General features: G+C 35.5%; 1 protein-coding gene across 3 annotated transcripts in view; it reads right to left on the bottom strand.

The window, feature by feature from the left end:
* Window positions 1-280: 280 nt before the first annotated feature.
* Window positions 281-17,216, bottom strand: part of LOC118181024 (uncharacterized) — a 61,093-nt gene continuing 44,157 nt past the window's right edge. Inside the window, exons 1-4 of one of the 3 annotated variants that reach the window (XM_085808455.1) lie at window positions 7,747-7,900; window positions 5,367-5,699; window positions 1,741-2,000; window positions 281-658 (exon numbers count right to left, since the gene is read on the bottom strand). In XM_085808455.1, coding sequence (XP_085664581.1) covers window positions 487-658; window positions 1,741-2,000; window positions 5,367-5,693 — 759 coding nt within the window. In that variant the 5' untranslated portion in view covers window positions 5,694-5,699; window positions 7,747-7,900 and the 3' untranslated portion in view covers window positions 281-486. Of the gene's footprint in view, window positions 659-1,740; window positions 2,001-5,366; window positions 5,700-7,671; window positions 7,901-17,216 lie in introns of those variants that run through there. The other 2 variants (XM_085808456.1, XM_085808457.1) reach the window with 2 other exon arrangements.

Raw genomic sequence — 17,216 nt, 5'->3', positions numbered from 1 at the left:
ATTTATTACCCCACTCGAATTTCTTGTGTGTTGCTTCAAAATCCTGAAGTAGCCAACACTTTAGTGTTTTTGTATTTAAAGAATTAAAATCAGTTAAAATGAATGAATTAAAGTTCTTTCCTGATCATTTATAATGAAAAAGCATGAATCAGTTTCATCTAAATTCAAGTTGAAATAAACCATTTGATTTTCACGAAGGACTAAATCGAGAATCATTTAGATACCTCAGTGATCAACTAATCTAATTTCTGGGGTAATGCAATAAAACGCAAGGCCTAAATACATATTTATACTTTATTGCACATAAGGCTATACGAATTTAATTTAGTAAAGACAAGTTTCATAATTTTAACATCTGTATTTTCAAGAATTTCAAATTCTGAAGTTGAGTAATAGTGGAAAAGCCTTGTATTCTTTAAAAATAGTAAATTAAAAAGTAGTTAAAGTAAAATGCGATGCAGATATGAAATCTTAATTTTACTCGTCTTAACGACCACTCTGTGAATCTTCCGCTTGAGCTTTCTTAACCATTTGGTAGGATTCTTCATCGCAAGAAGAATATTGCGATAGACAAGACGACAAACCCTGACTTCTGCCTCTTTGTAGAACTTGATTGTACTCCGATACTTTACTTCCAGGTGGGAAATTGGTTAAAGACCTGTAAAGAAATATTTTAGCAATTAATAACGGTTCCGTGATACTGACAATTTAGTGCAAAAATAAATTGCCTTGTCTATTAGTCACATGCATTATTGTTGGTATTCTAAGTTACATTTTGAAGTTTCAACTAAATGAGAAATTTTTCAAATCTGTTCACGTCTGTTTATTAGTTTGATTAAAACAAAGCTCACGAGGACTATATACCTAAGGAATACTACCTTCGTTATGACTTTCCTAGAGAAGACCGGCTCATATCCACGTTACTCGTGGATAAAACCACAAACGCCTATGCAGCCAACCCGTTCGCCTGGAACTGAACCCAAGTAGAATTACCAGTGTTGAGCGAACTTACCGCTCAGACGCTGGGCCTTTCAGATGCGATTGAAAGCTGAAGTTCATTATACTCGCTACTTTCATACGGCTGAAATGGTATGTGCATTTCCTGCCTCCATTCCTTTTGAAAGAATGTTACTTGAAAATGACAAGCCACACAAAGGCTATCTGCCCAAGAGAAGGTAGGCCTTGGTGGAGGGCTTTGTAAAGGAAACTGGTTGATATTTATGTTACAGATGACGGAAACTAACCAGGCCGCCAGCACATTCACTTGGAATCAAACCGGAGTCGAACTCCTAGTATACAGAGACTTGATCACTTGCGTCGTTGAAAGAATGCGCGATTGCGATGAGTTTTTCTGGGCGTATTGTACATTTCCAGAGCTTTTTTTTTAACAAAATTTGATTAAAACAAATGAAAAAAAGCTACTTGTTATAAATAAACGATTGACCATCTGCAGATTAAAGTAATTCAGCACGATCATTACAATACTAAACTGAGAAAATGTGATAAATTAAAAAAATTTTGGTTTAAGTTTAGTTAAGCCAAAATTAAACTTTAATTTTAGTTTAAGTTTTACTGATGCAAGCTGTTTAAAACTTGACTAGAGTTTGAGATTCCTTTAAGCCAATTCCAGAAATGAAGGCTAACATGAAGTTTTTAAAAAATACACAATGAAGGAATTGCATTAAATAGTCCTCAAATTTAATATGAAGCATAGCTAAACACAGTTTTAAAAAGGATTACCCAATGATTTCACTTATGGTTTGTCCAAACTCTCCAGCGCTATTTGGATTTGCTCCCAATTCACAAACCAAGCGAGAAATACATCTGCTTTCATCAGTTTCAGCCAAGAGAGTGAAGAAACTTTCAGCTTCTTCAGTGTTCATTGCTGGATGACCTTCATCTCCTTGACCATTCATTCCCGAGAAGGACTGGGAACCAGAATCCATGTTTGAAAAAGACTGAGGGCTGTTGGGCGGGAAGGACATCGACTGTTGCGGTGACTAACATTAAAAGAGATAGGAATTATAGTCACAATTGATACAAAATGCAGATTTTAGAACATTAAGTTTTTTAAGATTGCTAATGTTAGTATTAAGATTTTGCACGAGAGAATGTGAAGCTTTATTATAATATGCAGCACTGATCAAATTAATACACTATACGGTTAATCTTTGCATTATGGTAACTTGGCAATTTTTTGGCGACCAACCCTGCTACAGCAACCTGCTAGTTTTTGTTTGGACGCCATTTTGTTTTCACGAAGTAAAGGCATGTTTTTTGTTTTACTCAACATTTTCCAACAATCTGCTAGCCGAATTACGCTTATGCTAGAACTTTTATGGAACAAAAGTGCTTAATCATGACGAAGATTAGGTGTCAAATTGGGAGAAAGTGCAGAATCGCAAACTGCTTGCCGCGTTGCACATACACGGTACAGTAGAAGTCCATTAGTCCGGCATCCAACAGTCCGGAATGCCCGATAGTCCGGCATCGCTCCGGAAAATTTTAAAAATTTTGGTTTTCTCCAAAAGTGTGTCTTTAAAGCAAATAAAACCGCTCGAGAGCTATTCGGAAGTTTTCGGGGTAGTTCGAGATCATCCGGAAGCGCTCGGTATTGTTCGGAAACAATTAGCGGCCGGCTAGTCTCAGCTGTCACAACAAATTCAGGTGCAGTGCAGCTCCGTTAATCAATCACGAAGCGTCTTCGCCATTTTTTTGTGCGTTGTTGTTTTGTGTCCTTTCACATCGCAGTAAACGTAACTTTTGAAACTGTTTATAAAAAAAGTTATTTTCGTTCTAACTGTACAGTGACCATGTTTTCAAAACCTAAGCCTTCGAGTTCAAAAGGAGAGAAACGAAAACACGTAACACTGACTCTCAATCAGAAACTAGAAATCATCAAACGGCTAGAAAAAGGCGAGAATAGAAATGTTTTAATGAATGAGTTTAATATTGGCTCATCAACTATTTATGACATTAAAAAACAAAAAGATGAACTAATGAAGTTTGCTTCTCAATCGGTAACAACTGAAAAATTGGCTTCTAGACAAACATTAAAAAAACCAAAACTGGAACAGCTAGATAGTGTATTGTTCAAATGGTTTAGTGCAGTACGTTCTGAAGGAAAGCCGGTAACAGGGCCAATGATTGTTGAAAAGGCAAAGAAATTCGGCCAAGATTTAGGAGTTGCTGAAAGTGAATGTAATTATTCTGATGGTTGGCTCAGAAACTTTAAGTTTCGGCATGGAATTCGAAGACTTGATGTAACTGGAGAAACCCTTTCAGCAAACCAAAACTCTGCAGAAAAATACAAAGACGAGTTTGAGAAAATCGTGGCTGATAATGATTTAACACCTGAACAGATTTACAATGCTGATGAAACAGGGCTATTGTGGCGATGTTTACCAACATCTACACTAGCTGGGGGAGGAGAAAAAGCAGCCAAGGGTTTTAAAAAAAAAACAAAGACAGATTAACCGTTTTGCTATGTGCTAATGCGTCTGGAAACCACCGAGTGACCCCTTTTGTGATAGGTAAATCTGCAAAACCCAGGGCTTTTAAGAATGTTACACACTTGCCTGTCCAATACGATGCTCAATCAAATGCGTGGATAACTGCCGCCCTCTTTAAAGACTGGTTTTTTCACCACTTTGTGCCTGAGGTCAAGGAATCCTTCAAAAGCCTTGGTCTACCAGAAGATACTAAAGCCATCCTTCTTTTGGACAATTGCAAAGCCCATCCGCCAGTAGATGAGTTAGTTTCTGGAAATATTGTTGCTACTCTGCTCCCACCTAACGTAACATCTTTGATTCAACCCATGGACCAAGGGGTTATTCAAAATTTTAAATGCTTTTATAGAAGGTCTTTTATTCAAGGCCTGTTAAATGCCGACTGTAACGTGACTGATTTTCAAAAAACGTTTACAGTAAAAGATGCCGTCTATGCTATTGCACAGTCTTGGAACCAGGTAAATACAACACTCCAAAAATGCTGGAGAAAACTTTGGCCAGCTGCAAACCCTGCATCTGACCTAACTCTACAGACCGATGAGGATGAAAACCATCAAGACGCTCTGATTAAAGTTTTGGATGTCGTTAGAAGTACTGACAATCCCTTGAAAAACCTGCCTGAACATGAGGTAGAGGAGTGGCTTTTAATCGACGAGAATGAGCCTGTTGAACAAGAACTAACCGATGAGGACATTATCAACATTGTAGTAAACCCTCAGCTTACTCAAAATCTTGAAAATGATTCGGATGCCGAAACGGAAGAAAAGGAAAAAATCAGCTGGGCAGAAGCTGCAGAATCACTAAATAATTTTTGTCTCTTTTGCCGAGGCTAGTACTAGCTACAGTGCTTCAGAAATTATTGATTTCCATATCATTAGAAATAAATTTTATACTAAACGCCAAAAGTCAAGAAAACAAAAAGACATTCGTGACTTTTTTAAATCTAAGTGAAATATGTTTTACAGTACGTGTACATACATTATATGAAATGTAAAATAAACTGTTGTATGTATTTGCATACTGTATTTTTAGTTTAATTATTAACCTGATTGTTCTTATAATTACCGCCCGATAGACCGGAATTTTCGGTAGTCCGGCACCGAGCCGGTCCCGAACGTGCCGGATTATCGGACTTCTACTGTATCCATTTAAACGTCGACCTATTTTCACTTAAAAAAACATCCCAGAATTGCACGAAAATGGCATTGCGCACACTCTTGACTTTATCCATGTACACTGCTAAAGTCCTAGCTAGTAACCTTTATCGCCTTACCAAAATGTCGCCAAACTTCCTGTTACCATATTCCAAAGATTAGCCCCATATACATATAATTATACAAAGCAATTAGCTGAAACAAGAAAAACTTAGCATGAGCGAAGCCTAAAAACTCAGGTATTTAGCAGGCACGAGATACAGCGATTGTTGGCTTCGATTTAGAAATAGAGTTTTAAAATCCTTCCGATATATATATTTCGATGAAGCTTGAACTTAAATATGCGATTCTTTTGTTACCAGCGATTAAATTATCAACTTTTAAACATCTTTGAAAATTAATATCGGATTGGATCATTTCAATCGTTGCAAACCACACTAGAGATGTACACTTCTGTGGAACGTGAAGAATTGATATAAACTAGTCTGCGTCAAGACGAGGTAAAACTCGGGCAGCCAATTTAACACTCGGCAATACAACCAGACGTGAATAGCCAATCTTTGTGAGCGGCTGGTTTTTCGTTCTTGTTACAAATACGGAGCTTCCGATTTCATTGTGCCCATTATATATATTGTTATTCAATTTTAACCCCCGAAATACATTCAAGTTAATTGGTCACACGTAAGCTGAATTTCATACTTACTCGTAATGAACTTTGTGGATAAAATGAGCCAGGAAAATTAGAATTCGGGAATCCGGGGAAAAAGTTTCCTCCAGCGGATGGATTCGAAAAGCCTGCAGGCTGAGCAAAACTAGGAGCAGAGTATTGTATAGGCCCTTCTGGCGCCTCTGGTTGCTCCTGAATCATAGGAGACATAGTAGTCCTGCGGCGTCGAAATATTCCGAAGAAGCAGGAACCTGGTTTGTTTAAACTTAGCAAAGTCAGCGACGTCATAACCAAAGATGATAACGTTATTGATTGAGCGAAGGAGATTAATACTCCAAATATTGTTAGATGAAAGAAATTCATTGTCACCTGGAAGGAAAAGTTGCATATAATTACAAAAAGTTTCTGCAAGTAAAAGCTATTTATGAAAGGTTTCGCTGAATGGGTAATATATGAAGTTAAGAATACTGCATTATAATAAACTATCAAAACATTACAGCATTTCTTGAAAATAACACCTCTCGCACTTTAAAATCTGAAATTAGTAGGTGAACATTTGATGAGATTTGGTTTTAATTAGTTCAGATTAGAAAAATTCTTATCTTAAATAGGCAGTTCAAATAATATACCAAATTACATACCAAACATAAATTTAATTTACTTACCTAAATTACAATGCAATATTATACTATGGTAAAGAAAGAAAAATTGGTAAAGTGTACATTACATTTATTCTCTGGCATCAGTATCAGTACACAGTGTACCAGATGCAAGTCTAAATTGAAGTTTCATTTAGGCGGGGCTATTAGAACTGGCAGTATTTTACAGTTTATATACGTAACAATTACCTGTGAAGCTGATTTAAACAATAATTGTATTAGGTAAGAAACTTCCCCTCATTTTGCAATTTCATGTATTAAATTATTTAATTACAGGACCCTACCAAATTTTAGAACAAAAGTATTGAAAAAAGAGGCGAGGTGTTATTTAATAAATAAGAGATATTTGAATTCACAGAAATTCCTCAGTGTAAAGTAAGCCAATCAAGTGAAATAGTTTGCAAGTGATATGTATTCGCCAAGATTAATCAAATAAGCAGCTTTGCATTTTATGTCAAAAATTATTAAGATCCAATTAACCATTACAATATTTTGCTTGAAAGCATTGAAATTTTAATTCATATTACATTCAAGACTACTTGAAACGGCTTTCTAGGCGAATACTTACAGAACATTCTGAAGTCGCCCAGTGAGGCGATAGCGTTAATTCCGATAGTAAGGGACCACAAGAGTAACACTTAGTAAACGAAAACAATTTACTTTTCATAGATTAATTGGACGACAATAAATTAGGTTACGGCAAAACACACTGGAAATAATTTAATGAAGGCAAAGCTGAGGAAATTTACATTGTATACCCTTTCAATTCAGATTAGATTTATTCCAGTCTATATTCGATAACTTAGAATAACAGATAATCATAACGCGGATTTCTCATCCACCCACCCAAAGCAAGAGAAAAATGTGTTGGAGAGCGACGTCAGTACAATAGCTTAATTGAAAAATGAGAAAATTACGCTTTGTCAGACGCGTATAAAATTTACGTAGTTAAAACATACAATTAAAAAATTAAAAATTTACCATTTCTAGCATTACCTATATGCGTATAACAACTTTCTCGCATGGGAAAATATATGCTAGTTTAGGTTCGAAAACACTAATAATCCTAATATTAAGTTTAATACTAATAATAAGTTTGCATAAACACGTCATTACCATTAATTTATACTACGAAAATAATTTTTCCTCCCTCTTTTCTCTGAACTTTTACTGGAGTTGTATTATTGCCAGAATAAAATCAGCAGTACATAAAATACGTAAAGTGTGTTTATGGACCGTTTATAGCACTGTCGAGTCTTTTCAAAAGTTAATCGACGACTTATTGGGGAGTCAAAAGTTATTCTCGCGTTTTTGGCAGCGTGAGTGAGGCAGCTTCCCTAACCCCAGCATTGTTCAAGTAACAAATATACGCAATGCAAGATAAACTCTTTTTCATGAAACGACATCTTATAACGAGTTAACATCAAGCGAAGGAATGTAATGTTTTAACAGAATAATACTCAAAAGCTTAACTTCCCAAGTTGCGAAAGTCATAATTACATTTGATATTTATTTGTGTCATGAAGCAAACAAATCCTACCAACAGACAATGCAAAGTTTATTTAATTCCTTAATTATTAGCAGCCTCATTTACTAAAAGTTAATTAAGAACTTTACTCCCGTAAAAATGGTACAACTTAATAGTAATAGCAATACAGCATTAACAACTTAAAAACACGAACCTTATTTATACTTGGGATATTTTATATACCCTATTTAATCATCCATAACTCAGTATTGGTAAAACATATAAATACCTTAATTCTTCCGTATTACAGTCGAAACACAGAGCCAGCAGTTTCCAAAAATCGACAGGTGTATGGAATAAATAAAGTATTCTGTTGTACTAAGAAGCGTTCTTGGATATGATGTCACAAGGCAGCCCGAATGAAAAGGTTTTTTGATAGAATTTGATTCTCTGAAAGCCCCCTTGCGGCACTTTGTTTAAGCATTATAATGATAAGTTAAATGTAAATTTTGATCGGGTGCTATCTAAAAAAATACCCACGGGTAAAATTAATTCTTCTGATGAAATAAATAATCCCAATTTTGGCAGTTCCTTTTTCAGTTAGAGCATCTTATTAATGCGAATTAAAGAAGATAAGTGCACATTTTTTTCTTTAATTTGCGTCAATGAAAAGCTGAGAGATCTTTCAGATCTTGGTTTTGCAAATAATATATATCTCTGACTATTGTATAACACCAGATCTCAAAGTGAACTAGGGATTCGATTTACTGGTATTTTCAAACCACCTGAAATTTATGAATTAAATTTCAGTTGTCAGCTAAATTTTAAAGTAATGGTAATATATAAAATGTAAATAAGCCATTGCTAGTAAATTATCACATATGAAGAACCTAAGTTAAATTTAATAGCATTATAGAATTACATTCCGACAATTGTTTAGTATTTACTAGAAAATCCTCAAAAACATTCAATAATGTCCAAAAAAAAGTGAGGATTCAGAGGCAAATTCGACGAAACTCTGTTTAAGTAGCTACTAGGATTGAAAAGCGAGTAGCACCTGCAGAGAACAAAGTAATTCTATTCGGCCTTCTATAAGTATATAAAAGATCAATCTATTCTTCCCATGTGCCCTTGTGGTATATGGTCAGTATATCCAATTAAGAACTAGAAAAAACTGTACTCGATTCTCGGCGAGGCACGGTTGATTTTCATGAATTGATATTGGGGGAAAAAACAACTACTCGACGCTTTCGTTGTAATGTGGTTCAGATAACTTATTACCACTCTTTACATTGCTTTGATCTACTTGGTGTTGCCTCCTCCCCAGAGTTGACAATCGAGTGTATATGAAGAAAGGAATCTAAGGAACTAAATGCAGGTATTGTATTTTTAGTGTACAATTGTCCACATATTCAGCTACGATCTCAATTTCCTCTGACAGCACGGCTGTATTTTCATCGCTCATATTCACAGAGTTGCACACATGTACATGCAAGCAAACAAATAAATAAACAATAAAATGGCTAAAGACTACAAATGACGATCAATATTGTCATATCGCATTTCCTTACAACTTCCTCAAAACAAATTGTGCGTTGAATTACTGACAGTTTACTCGCGTTATAACTACCCTCTAGGGATCAACGAAAAACACCATTTTATCAAATTGTCGCTAAAAATTGCCTCTTTGTTATCCCATCGAAATTTAAAATAACTGAGGGAAAAAAACTCTTCATTGTAATTTATATGCTTAGATGTAGTTAAAATAAGCTAGTTATGAAATACGAAATCACACTAGTGATTGAAAGGTAAAAACCGCTTAACTCAGGCAGTCGCTGATGCTTTCACCAGAGTCTTTGATTTGATGAGCAAGATATTCAAATTTTGTAATGTGCTGCACTACTGTTTCATTGCATTCCATTTTCAAATAATGAAATTTGTCAAGCAGCAACATTTTGTTGAAGTCAGATTTCAATTTAAAGATACCGTCCAATTTTTTAAGCATTTCATTTGATGAAGATAAATTATCTATAAACATAACTTGTAAAAATTCTATCGCAGACAATATTGTGAACATTGCAATCGCGTCGTCTTTTCCCCATTTCGCTAATTACCGCTTCATCATTTTCTGGCGTTAATTCCGTTGGCTACACAAAATACTCCTTTTGTCTTAAGGACACAAGTAATTTGAAATTTCCATTGTGAATAATTTCGTCCGTTGAATTTATTTGTAGATGACACAATGAATGCTTACTTTTGTTTTCTGAATTCTAAACTGAGAATATAATGGATCGACTTAACGTTCATATAGCGTTACTTCGCGCTAATTTGGGCCCATAACCTCTTCATGTTACTGATTTACATAAAAATTTATTTAAGCTTAAAGTGGAACAAAAGTAACGGCAATTCGATCCCATAATGACAGCTCTTGCCTCGTCCAGAATAGCTGCGAATTGTTACCAGGTGGGAGAACTGCTTATTCCGTTTTGAAATTGCCATTAAACATGCATTTCATTGAAACTCCCCCATCCAACATTTCCAAAGCATTCGGCATGAAAAAAGTATTCCAGAAATGCAAACTTATTGTTTGGGATAAATGCACAATGGCACACAAAATATTGCTCTAAGCTCTTAATCGGTAATTGCAATATTCGCATGAAAACATTAGACCATTTGGGAACGCATTAATATTGCTTGCAGGAGAGTTCAGACAAGATTGCACAGTCATTAGGTATTTTTTGAAAGCAGAAAACTAAAGAAATGAGCAATGCCCTCGTTGGACTCGAACCACGGACCTCTCGAATACGCGCCGAGTGTGCTGACCGTTACACCACGAAAGCATGCTAAGAAGGCGGAAGAAATACCTTATATAATCCCCCTTTTAAAGGGCGACTGGGGATTAGGGGACCCTCATCGCCAAACCCTGCTGATGGAGAATCATCATCCACCACCTCTTTTTAATTCGGTAGCCTCTGTAGAATTATTAGGTTATTTTTGAAGCAGGAGACGTGATAAATGTGCAATGCCCTCGCGCTCGAATCACGGACCTCTCGAACACGCGAGTGTGCTAGCCATTACACCACGAAAGCGGGAGAAATACCTCATAACATTACCTGTAATTCCTTGATCTACATCAGCGGACAAAATAAATGCTTGCCTGATATACTGTACTTTTTGGCGACACGTAAAGACGCCGAAATTAACTGCGAGCAGAATCAAAAAGTGAAAACCTCATAGAATATGAGAAAAGAGAAAATGTAGAATCTCTTGACTCTCTTATTAAAAGTATACGCACATTAACAACTAAACTTCCAATTAGACCGGAAGGTTGGAGTTATTTCTTTTCATCGTTAGAAAGGGCGTCCATTTCAAAAAGTGTTCCAGAGAAATTTAAATCGGAAATTCTTCTAAATTTGTTGGGAGATAAAGCCACAAATGTTATTACATACATTAAAGACGACGAATTAGGAGATTATTCGAAGGTTAAAGAAATAGTGCTAATAGAATTCGAACCATCCCCCCAAATTTCTTTAGAACAGTTTAGGAACACACAACGAATGGAACTTATGTGCAGTTCGCGTCTAGATTAACTACGAGTTGGAATTATTATTTGAAACTGAGAAAGGTAAATGACTTTAAAACATTAAAACAATCAATGGTTTCTGATAAAATATGTCAAGCACTTGATAAAAAGGTTATGTGTTTTATAAATGTAAGGCAAGGAAATTCTTGCTTTAAACCTGTAGAATTGGCGAAGGAGATAGATTTATATTATACATCAAAGGGAAAACCTGTAGTGGATAATCCTAGGTTAAGTAATAAAAACAGTTATCCTAAAAATATGTCAAAGGTTTTTCTAACTGATATAAAAAATTCGAAATGTATTTTATCATGCAATAAAATTCATCCTTTGTACAAATGCCCTGTTTATAAAAACATGACAGTTAGCGATAGAGTTGGGCTAGTGAAATCGAAACAGCTATGTTTCAACTGTTTAAGAAATCATAAAGTGATTAATTGCAGCAATAAATTCTCTTGCGGTATTTGCAAAAAGAAACATCACGTGACTCTCCATTTCCCTCGCGAACAAAAGATAAACAAAGACATGAGTCATGAATATAAAAATATTCCTCCGAATTTGGACGCTTCGGCGCCATCATTTGAACCTCTGCAAGCTAAAACGAGTACTGATCAAAATTTATTATCAACAACGTGCAATCTCGCGAATGAATTAAAAGCTGTCTTACTCAGCACTTTTGTTTGTTTAATTAAAGATGCATCTGGTAACTTTTTTAGGGTTAGAGTTTTGTTAGATGTCGGCGCTAATTCAAATTTTATGAGCAAAAGGTTAGCAGATTTGCTTCAATTAAAGGGAGAAAAGACTAACATTTCTGATTCAGGAATAAATAATTTGTCCTTGAATATAAAATCTAGAGTTAGTGTAACTATTTTAAATACAGACAAGAGTTTCGATTTAAGTTTAAATTTTTTGGTGGTTCCTAAAATAACAGAATATACGCCCTCTAGGCCTCTTGAAATTAATGTTTCATCTTTAGATAATATCAATTTAGCAGATGACAAATTTTTTTGAGCCAGGCCCAATTGAATTTCTGATAAGTGCAGAACATTTCTATGAGCTTTAAAAACCAGGTCAAATTTCCCTTCAGGATTCAAATAAGTGGGACTCTTCCTGCTAAAGGAGAAAGTAAATTACATTGTGGGCTTATTACAGATAATTTGGAGTTAGAAAGAGCAGTAAGAAATTTTTGGGAAATCGAAAACGTAGAAAGAGAGCCTGAGATTTCTAAGAGTAAAGAAGCAGAAATTTCTGAATAGCATTTTCTCAAAAACTATTACAGGACTGAAACCAGAAAATATGTAGTCAAGATACCGTTTAAGGAAGATCCAATGTGTTTAGGGAATTCGAAACAAATCGCGCTTAAGAGGTTGAACTCATTTAAGTAAGGATGAAAATTACTTATTATTGTACTCTGATTTTCTACATGAATATAGTGAACTTGGTCACATGACTGAAGTGAAAGATGAAGATGAGCAAAAGGGGAAATATTATATTCCACACCTTGGTATTTATCGCCTTGAGAAAAGTTCGACACCTTTGAGAGTAGTGTTCAATGCTTCAACTGCAACGTCAAAAGGTAATTCACTGAATTCCATTCAGTATAACGGTGGTGTAACTCAAGAGGACTTGTTTTCAATTATGGTACGTTTCCGAAAACATATTTATGCTTTTACAGCGGATATCAAAAAGATGTACCGAATGATATCGATTCATCCTACTCAACGGCAGCTACAGAGCATTTTGTGGAAAGAGTCAATTAATGGTCCAGTTAAAACTTCTGAGTTGAACACGGTCACCTATGGCACAGTAAGTGCACCATTTTTAGCTATGAGTACATTACGTCAGCTTGCTATAGATGAATTCACAAATTTTCCATTAGCAGCTGCAGTTCTACAGAGTGATTTTTACATGGAAGATGTTTTAACAGGGTCCAGTTCATGGAGTTCGGCAAAAGAGCTACAGCATGAATTAATTGAGATTTTAAAGTGCAATTATGACTCTGCACAAATGGTGTAGCAACAATCCGGAGCTTGCAGTTAACGTTGATGGTGAATACACATTTCAGTGCGCGAATGAAGTGTCAGCCCTTGGTGTTTTCTGGAAGGTGTTTCCTGGAAAGCAGATAAAGACTGTTTTAATTTTAAAGTGAAACTAGAAAATGAGTCTAAAATTACTAAAAGGCAAGTTTTGTCAACAATAGCGAGAATCTTTGACCCACTTGGTTTATTGGGTCCCGTGATAGCTAAAGCAAAAATATTTCTTCAGAGACTATGGGTTTTGAAGCTCAATTGGGACGATCTTCTACCTGATAAAGAAGCCAAAGAATGGCAACGGTTTTTCTCTGAACTACCACAACTATGTAAATTAGAAATTAACAGATGCATTCTTGTCGCAGAAGCAATTGTTATTGAGTTACACGGATTTTGTGATGCCTCTGAGTTAGCTTATGGAGCTGTAGTTTATTGTAAATCCGTCTCCCAGTATGGTGAAGTGGTGATAAGGCTGGTAACAAGTAAATCAAAAGTTTCTCCTATAAAGCAAGTTACCATACCAAGATTAGAGTTATGCGCAGCTGTATTGCTTGCGACGTTAATGACTCGAGAAATATCTGCTCTGAAACTTAATGTGAATAATCTATTTTTCTGAAGTGACTCTTCGATAGTCTTGGCTTGGCTGAAAAATGAGCCCTGTTGTATGAAAACGTTTGTTGCTAATCGAGTTGTGGTGGTTCAATAAATGACGGGGTGCGACAGTGGCATCACGTCCCATCTAAACAGAACCCTGTGGATCTCATATCAAGAGGTGTTGATCCGGTCAAACTTCAACTGTGTGAACTGTGGTGGCGTGGTCCCCCATTTCTTCTTCAACCTGTGATGACTAAGTGCCAAGATGATATCCCTGAGGAGTCCGAAGAACTGTATCTTTGCGAATTAAAACCACCAGCAGTAAGTGAAATATGTGCACTTATTAACACTTATGAGCCATTAGATGTCATCAGTAATTGTTCATCTTACAACAAATTGCTAAGAGTAGTGGCTTGGTGCAAGAGATTCTTGCATAACACCAGGCATCCATTGCATGCTACACGCGGAACGTTGACAACCAGTGAACTTTCTAGTGCGTTATAGTGTATTGTGAAAAACGTTCAAAGGACTTCATTTGTGACAGAAATCCAGTGCTTAGAAAAGGGTGCTCCTATTCCTAATAGTAGTAAACTATTGAATTTGTGTCCATTTTTAGATCATGATGGAGTACTCAGAGTTGGTGGCAGACTGAAAAAGAGTGACTTAAGTGAAATGAGAAAACATTCTATGATTCTGCCAACTAAACATAATTTTACTGTAATTGTGATTAATCATTTCCATGTTCTTTAATTTCATGCTGGTGCTGAAACAACCCTATCACTTATAAGGAGTAAATTTTGGATTTTTTCTGCAAGAAATGTAATTAGAAAAATTATATTTGATTGTATGATTTGTAAAAGGTAAATTCTAGGTCTGTGCAGCAACAGATGGTTGATTTACCATCTGCGAGAGTGACCATATCAAGAGTTTTTGCTAAAACAGTACTCGATTTCTGTGGTCCATTTGTGGTAAAAAATTTTGTAGGTAGAAGTAAACAGGTAAGAAAAGTATTTGCATGTATTTTTGTATGTTTCACTACGAAGGCCTTGCACTTTGAAATTGTAAATGTTTGAACAAGTGCAGCATTTATAGCAGCACTTAAACGCTTTATTGCCAGGCGAGGTAAACCCTCAGATATTTTCAGTGATAATGGCAGAAATTTTGTGGGTGCCCATAGAGAATTAAGAGCGATTTTAAAATCTTTATTTAAGGATAAAAGTGAGGAAGAAATCAAAGGTTATTTGGCTACTGAAGGCATAAATTGGCATTTTAATCCTCCCTCTACTCCTCACTTTGGAGGTTTATGGGAAGCTAGTGTGAAATCCCTTAAATATCACTTGAAACGTGTGGTGGAAAAAACAATTCTAACTTATGAAGAATTTTTTACTCTAATTGTTCAAATTGAATCTGTACTTAATTCTCGCCCTCTTTGTCCCATATCAAATGATCCAAATGATGTAGAGGCATTGACACCTACTCACTTTCTCATTGGTTCATCTTTAATTGCATTGCCTGAACTTAATTTTACAGAGATTCCTATAAATCGGATAACTAGATATCAAATGGTTCAGAAATTAAATCAAAATTTTTGGAAAAAACGGTCGTCTGAATTTAACAGAAACAAACTTTTAAATAGACCTAAATGGTATAAAGGAAAAGTAGGAATGAAAGAAGGAGATTTAGTTTTAGTAAAAGATTCGGATAGTTACTCTCCTTTAAAGTGGCATTTAGCACGAATTATTAAAACCCATCCAGGTCAAGATAATATATTATTCGAGTTGTGATACGTAAAGATAAAAATGGAACCTATAAAAGATATAAAAGAACAAAAATTGTACCTTTGCCTTTTGTTAATGAAAAAGTGTCAGTTACTTAAAGTTTATTTGTAGTTAATTATCAAGTTTGAATTTGTATAATTTTATAACCGTCATTATTATTATCTTGCAGTGTTGTGCTTGTATTTTATAACTTGTGTTCTAAATTTATTGTTGAATGTAACATTCAAGGAAGGGCTGGATGTTGACGCCAGAGGCGCCATCTGTGAAAAATATGTAATATTTGTGTTCTAAAACGATGACGCTGATGTTTTTTATAGCGCCACCTTGCGGCCACTTGTATTGAGTTTTGAGTGTGTTCTGAGACGCCGCCGAGAGATGTGAACTAACTATGCGGCTTTTTGAGTAACAATAAATTTTAGTATACAGTACATTTTGAGTTTTTGTGTAAAGTGATTTATTTAATTATGAGTTTTACTGAGCTATTGACGGGCCCACTGCTATTAAAACTTGGGTCTGGAAATTTATTTTCTTCATGAGCCTATATCTCGAAAACTTAATAAGTGATTTAAAAAATAAAAAAGAATTTTGAACATATATTTTACTTATCTACTCATACCTTGCAGGAATGCACTTTTACTGAAACACTGTGTATAAACATTGTATGTATTTTGCGCCCTTCTCCCCCCTTAGACTAGACCTATGACAACAAGTCGATCGCAAACACTTTTAAGGTAAAAAGTAGATCTTATATACAAAAACGTTGGCCGCCCCTGAGCTAAAGGGTATCAAAATTTACAAAAAAAAAAAAAAAAAAAAAAAAAAAGCGTATTATTTATTTATTTACTTTATTAAACATTTCTTTCAATGTAAGTTGTTTAAGTTGCTTTCACAAAAAATTCAAAAAGTTCTTTTTTCTTATGTCATATACAGTTGACTTTCCAATGCCATACTCTTCTCATTATTTTGAGACGGATATGCCTTTATCCATTTTTTGCAGCAATTTCACTTTTTGTTTAATGGACATCGAAACAGGGTTTCGCTTCGTAGATCCTTTGGCAGCTCCAGAATTGGGAACTCTTTTCGACATAATCGAAAGTTCAAGCTCAGTTTTTATAAAATTGCCGTAATAATAACAGTCTGCAAAAAATAATAAGCTGGATCAAACTAAAAGATTAGGGAGCAGCACAGTTCGCTACATTAACTGAAATGCCTTAGGATCAGTAAACATAATTTTAGCCTAGCTATAGCGTCCGTTATACATTATTGGCTGTGTATCACAAGATTGGCGACGAAAGCTAAGTTGTTTCGCTAAATTTTGTCTTGCTCCTATTGCGTACTGAAATTAAGCATCAATTGTATTAGTTTAGTTGTTTACTATACCTACGTTCATTTCTTGCACATGCTTAAAACTAATCTGAGTCCTGAATAAATAAACTCCCACATATACTTAACGCTTTATCTAAGGCCGGCGCTAAATACCGCATAGTGCAGTCTCTACGGGTCCTAAATTCTGCTACAAAGCGCTTTCCTAAGTTCTAAATTTTCACCGCACCTAAATTTTGAGGGTACCAGCGGCCGAGCGGTAAAATCGCTGAACACTGGTAGTTCAGTCCGAGGTTCGAATCCCGCGAACGGGCTGGCTGCATGGGCGTTTTCGTGGTTTTTCCTATGTGTAACGTGTATACGAGCCAGTTTCCCTTAGAAAGTCCTCCACGAAGGCATCCCTCCTCTTAGGCAGATAGCCCTCGAAGCTTTGCCATAACCACACACACACCAG

The sequence above is a fragment of the Stegodyphus dumicola genome, chromosome X1 (genome assembly GCF_044657685.1).
Source record: "Stegodyphus dumicola isolate Sdum_Otavi_A_Nest chromosome X1, ASM4465768v1".
Taxonomy (NCBI): Eukaryota; Metazoa; Arthropoda; class Arachnida; order Araneae; family Eresidae; genus Stegodyphus; species Stegodyphus dumicola.
The sequence above is the reverse complement of the archived record's forward strand: the minus strand, read 5'-3'. Positions and strand labels throughout refer to the sequence as shown.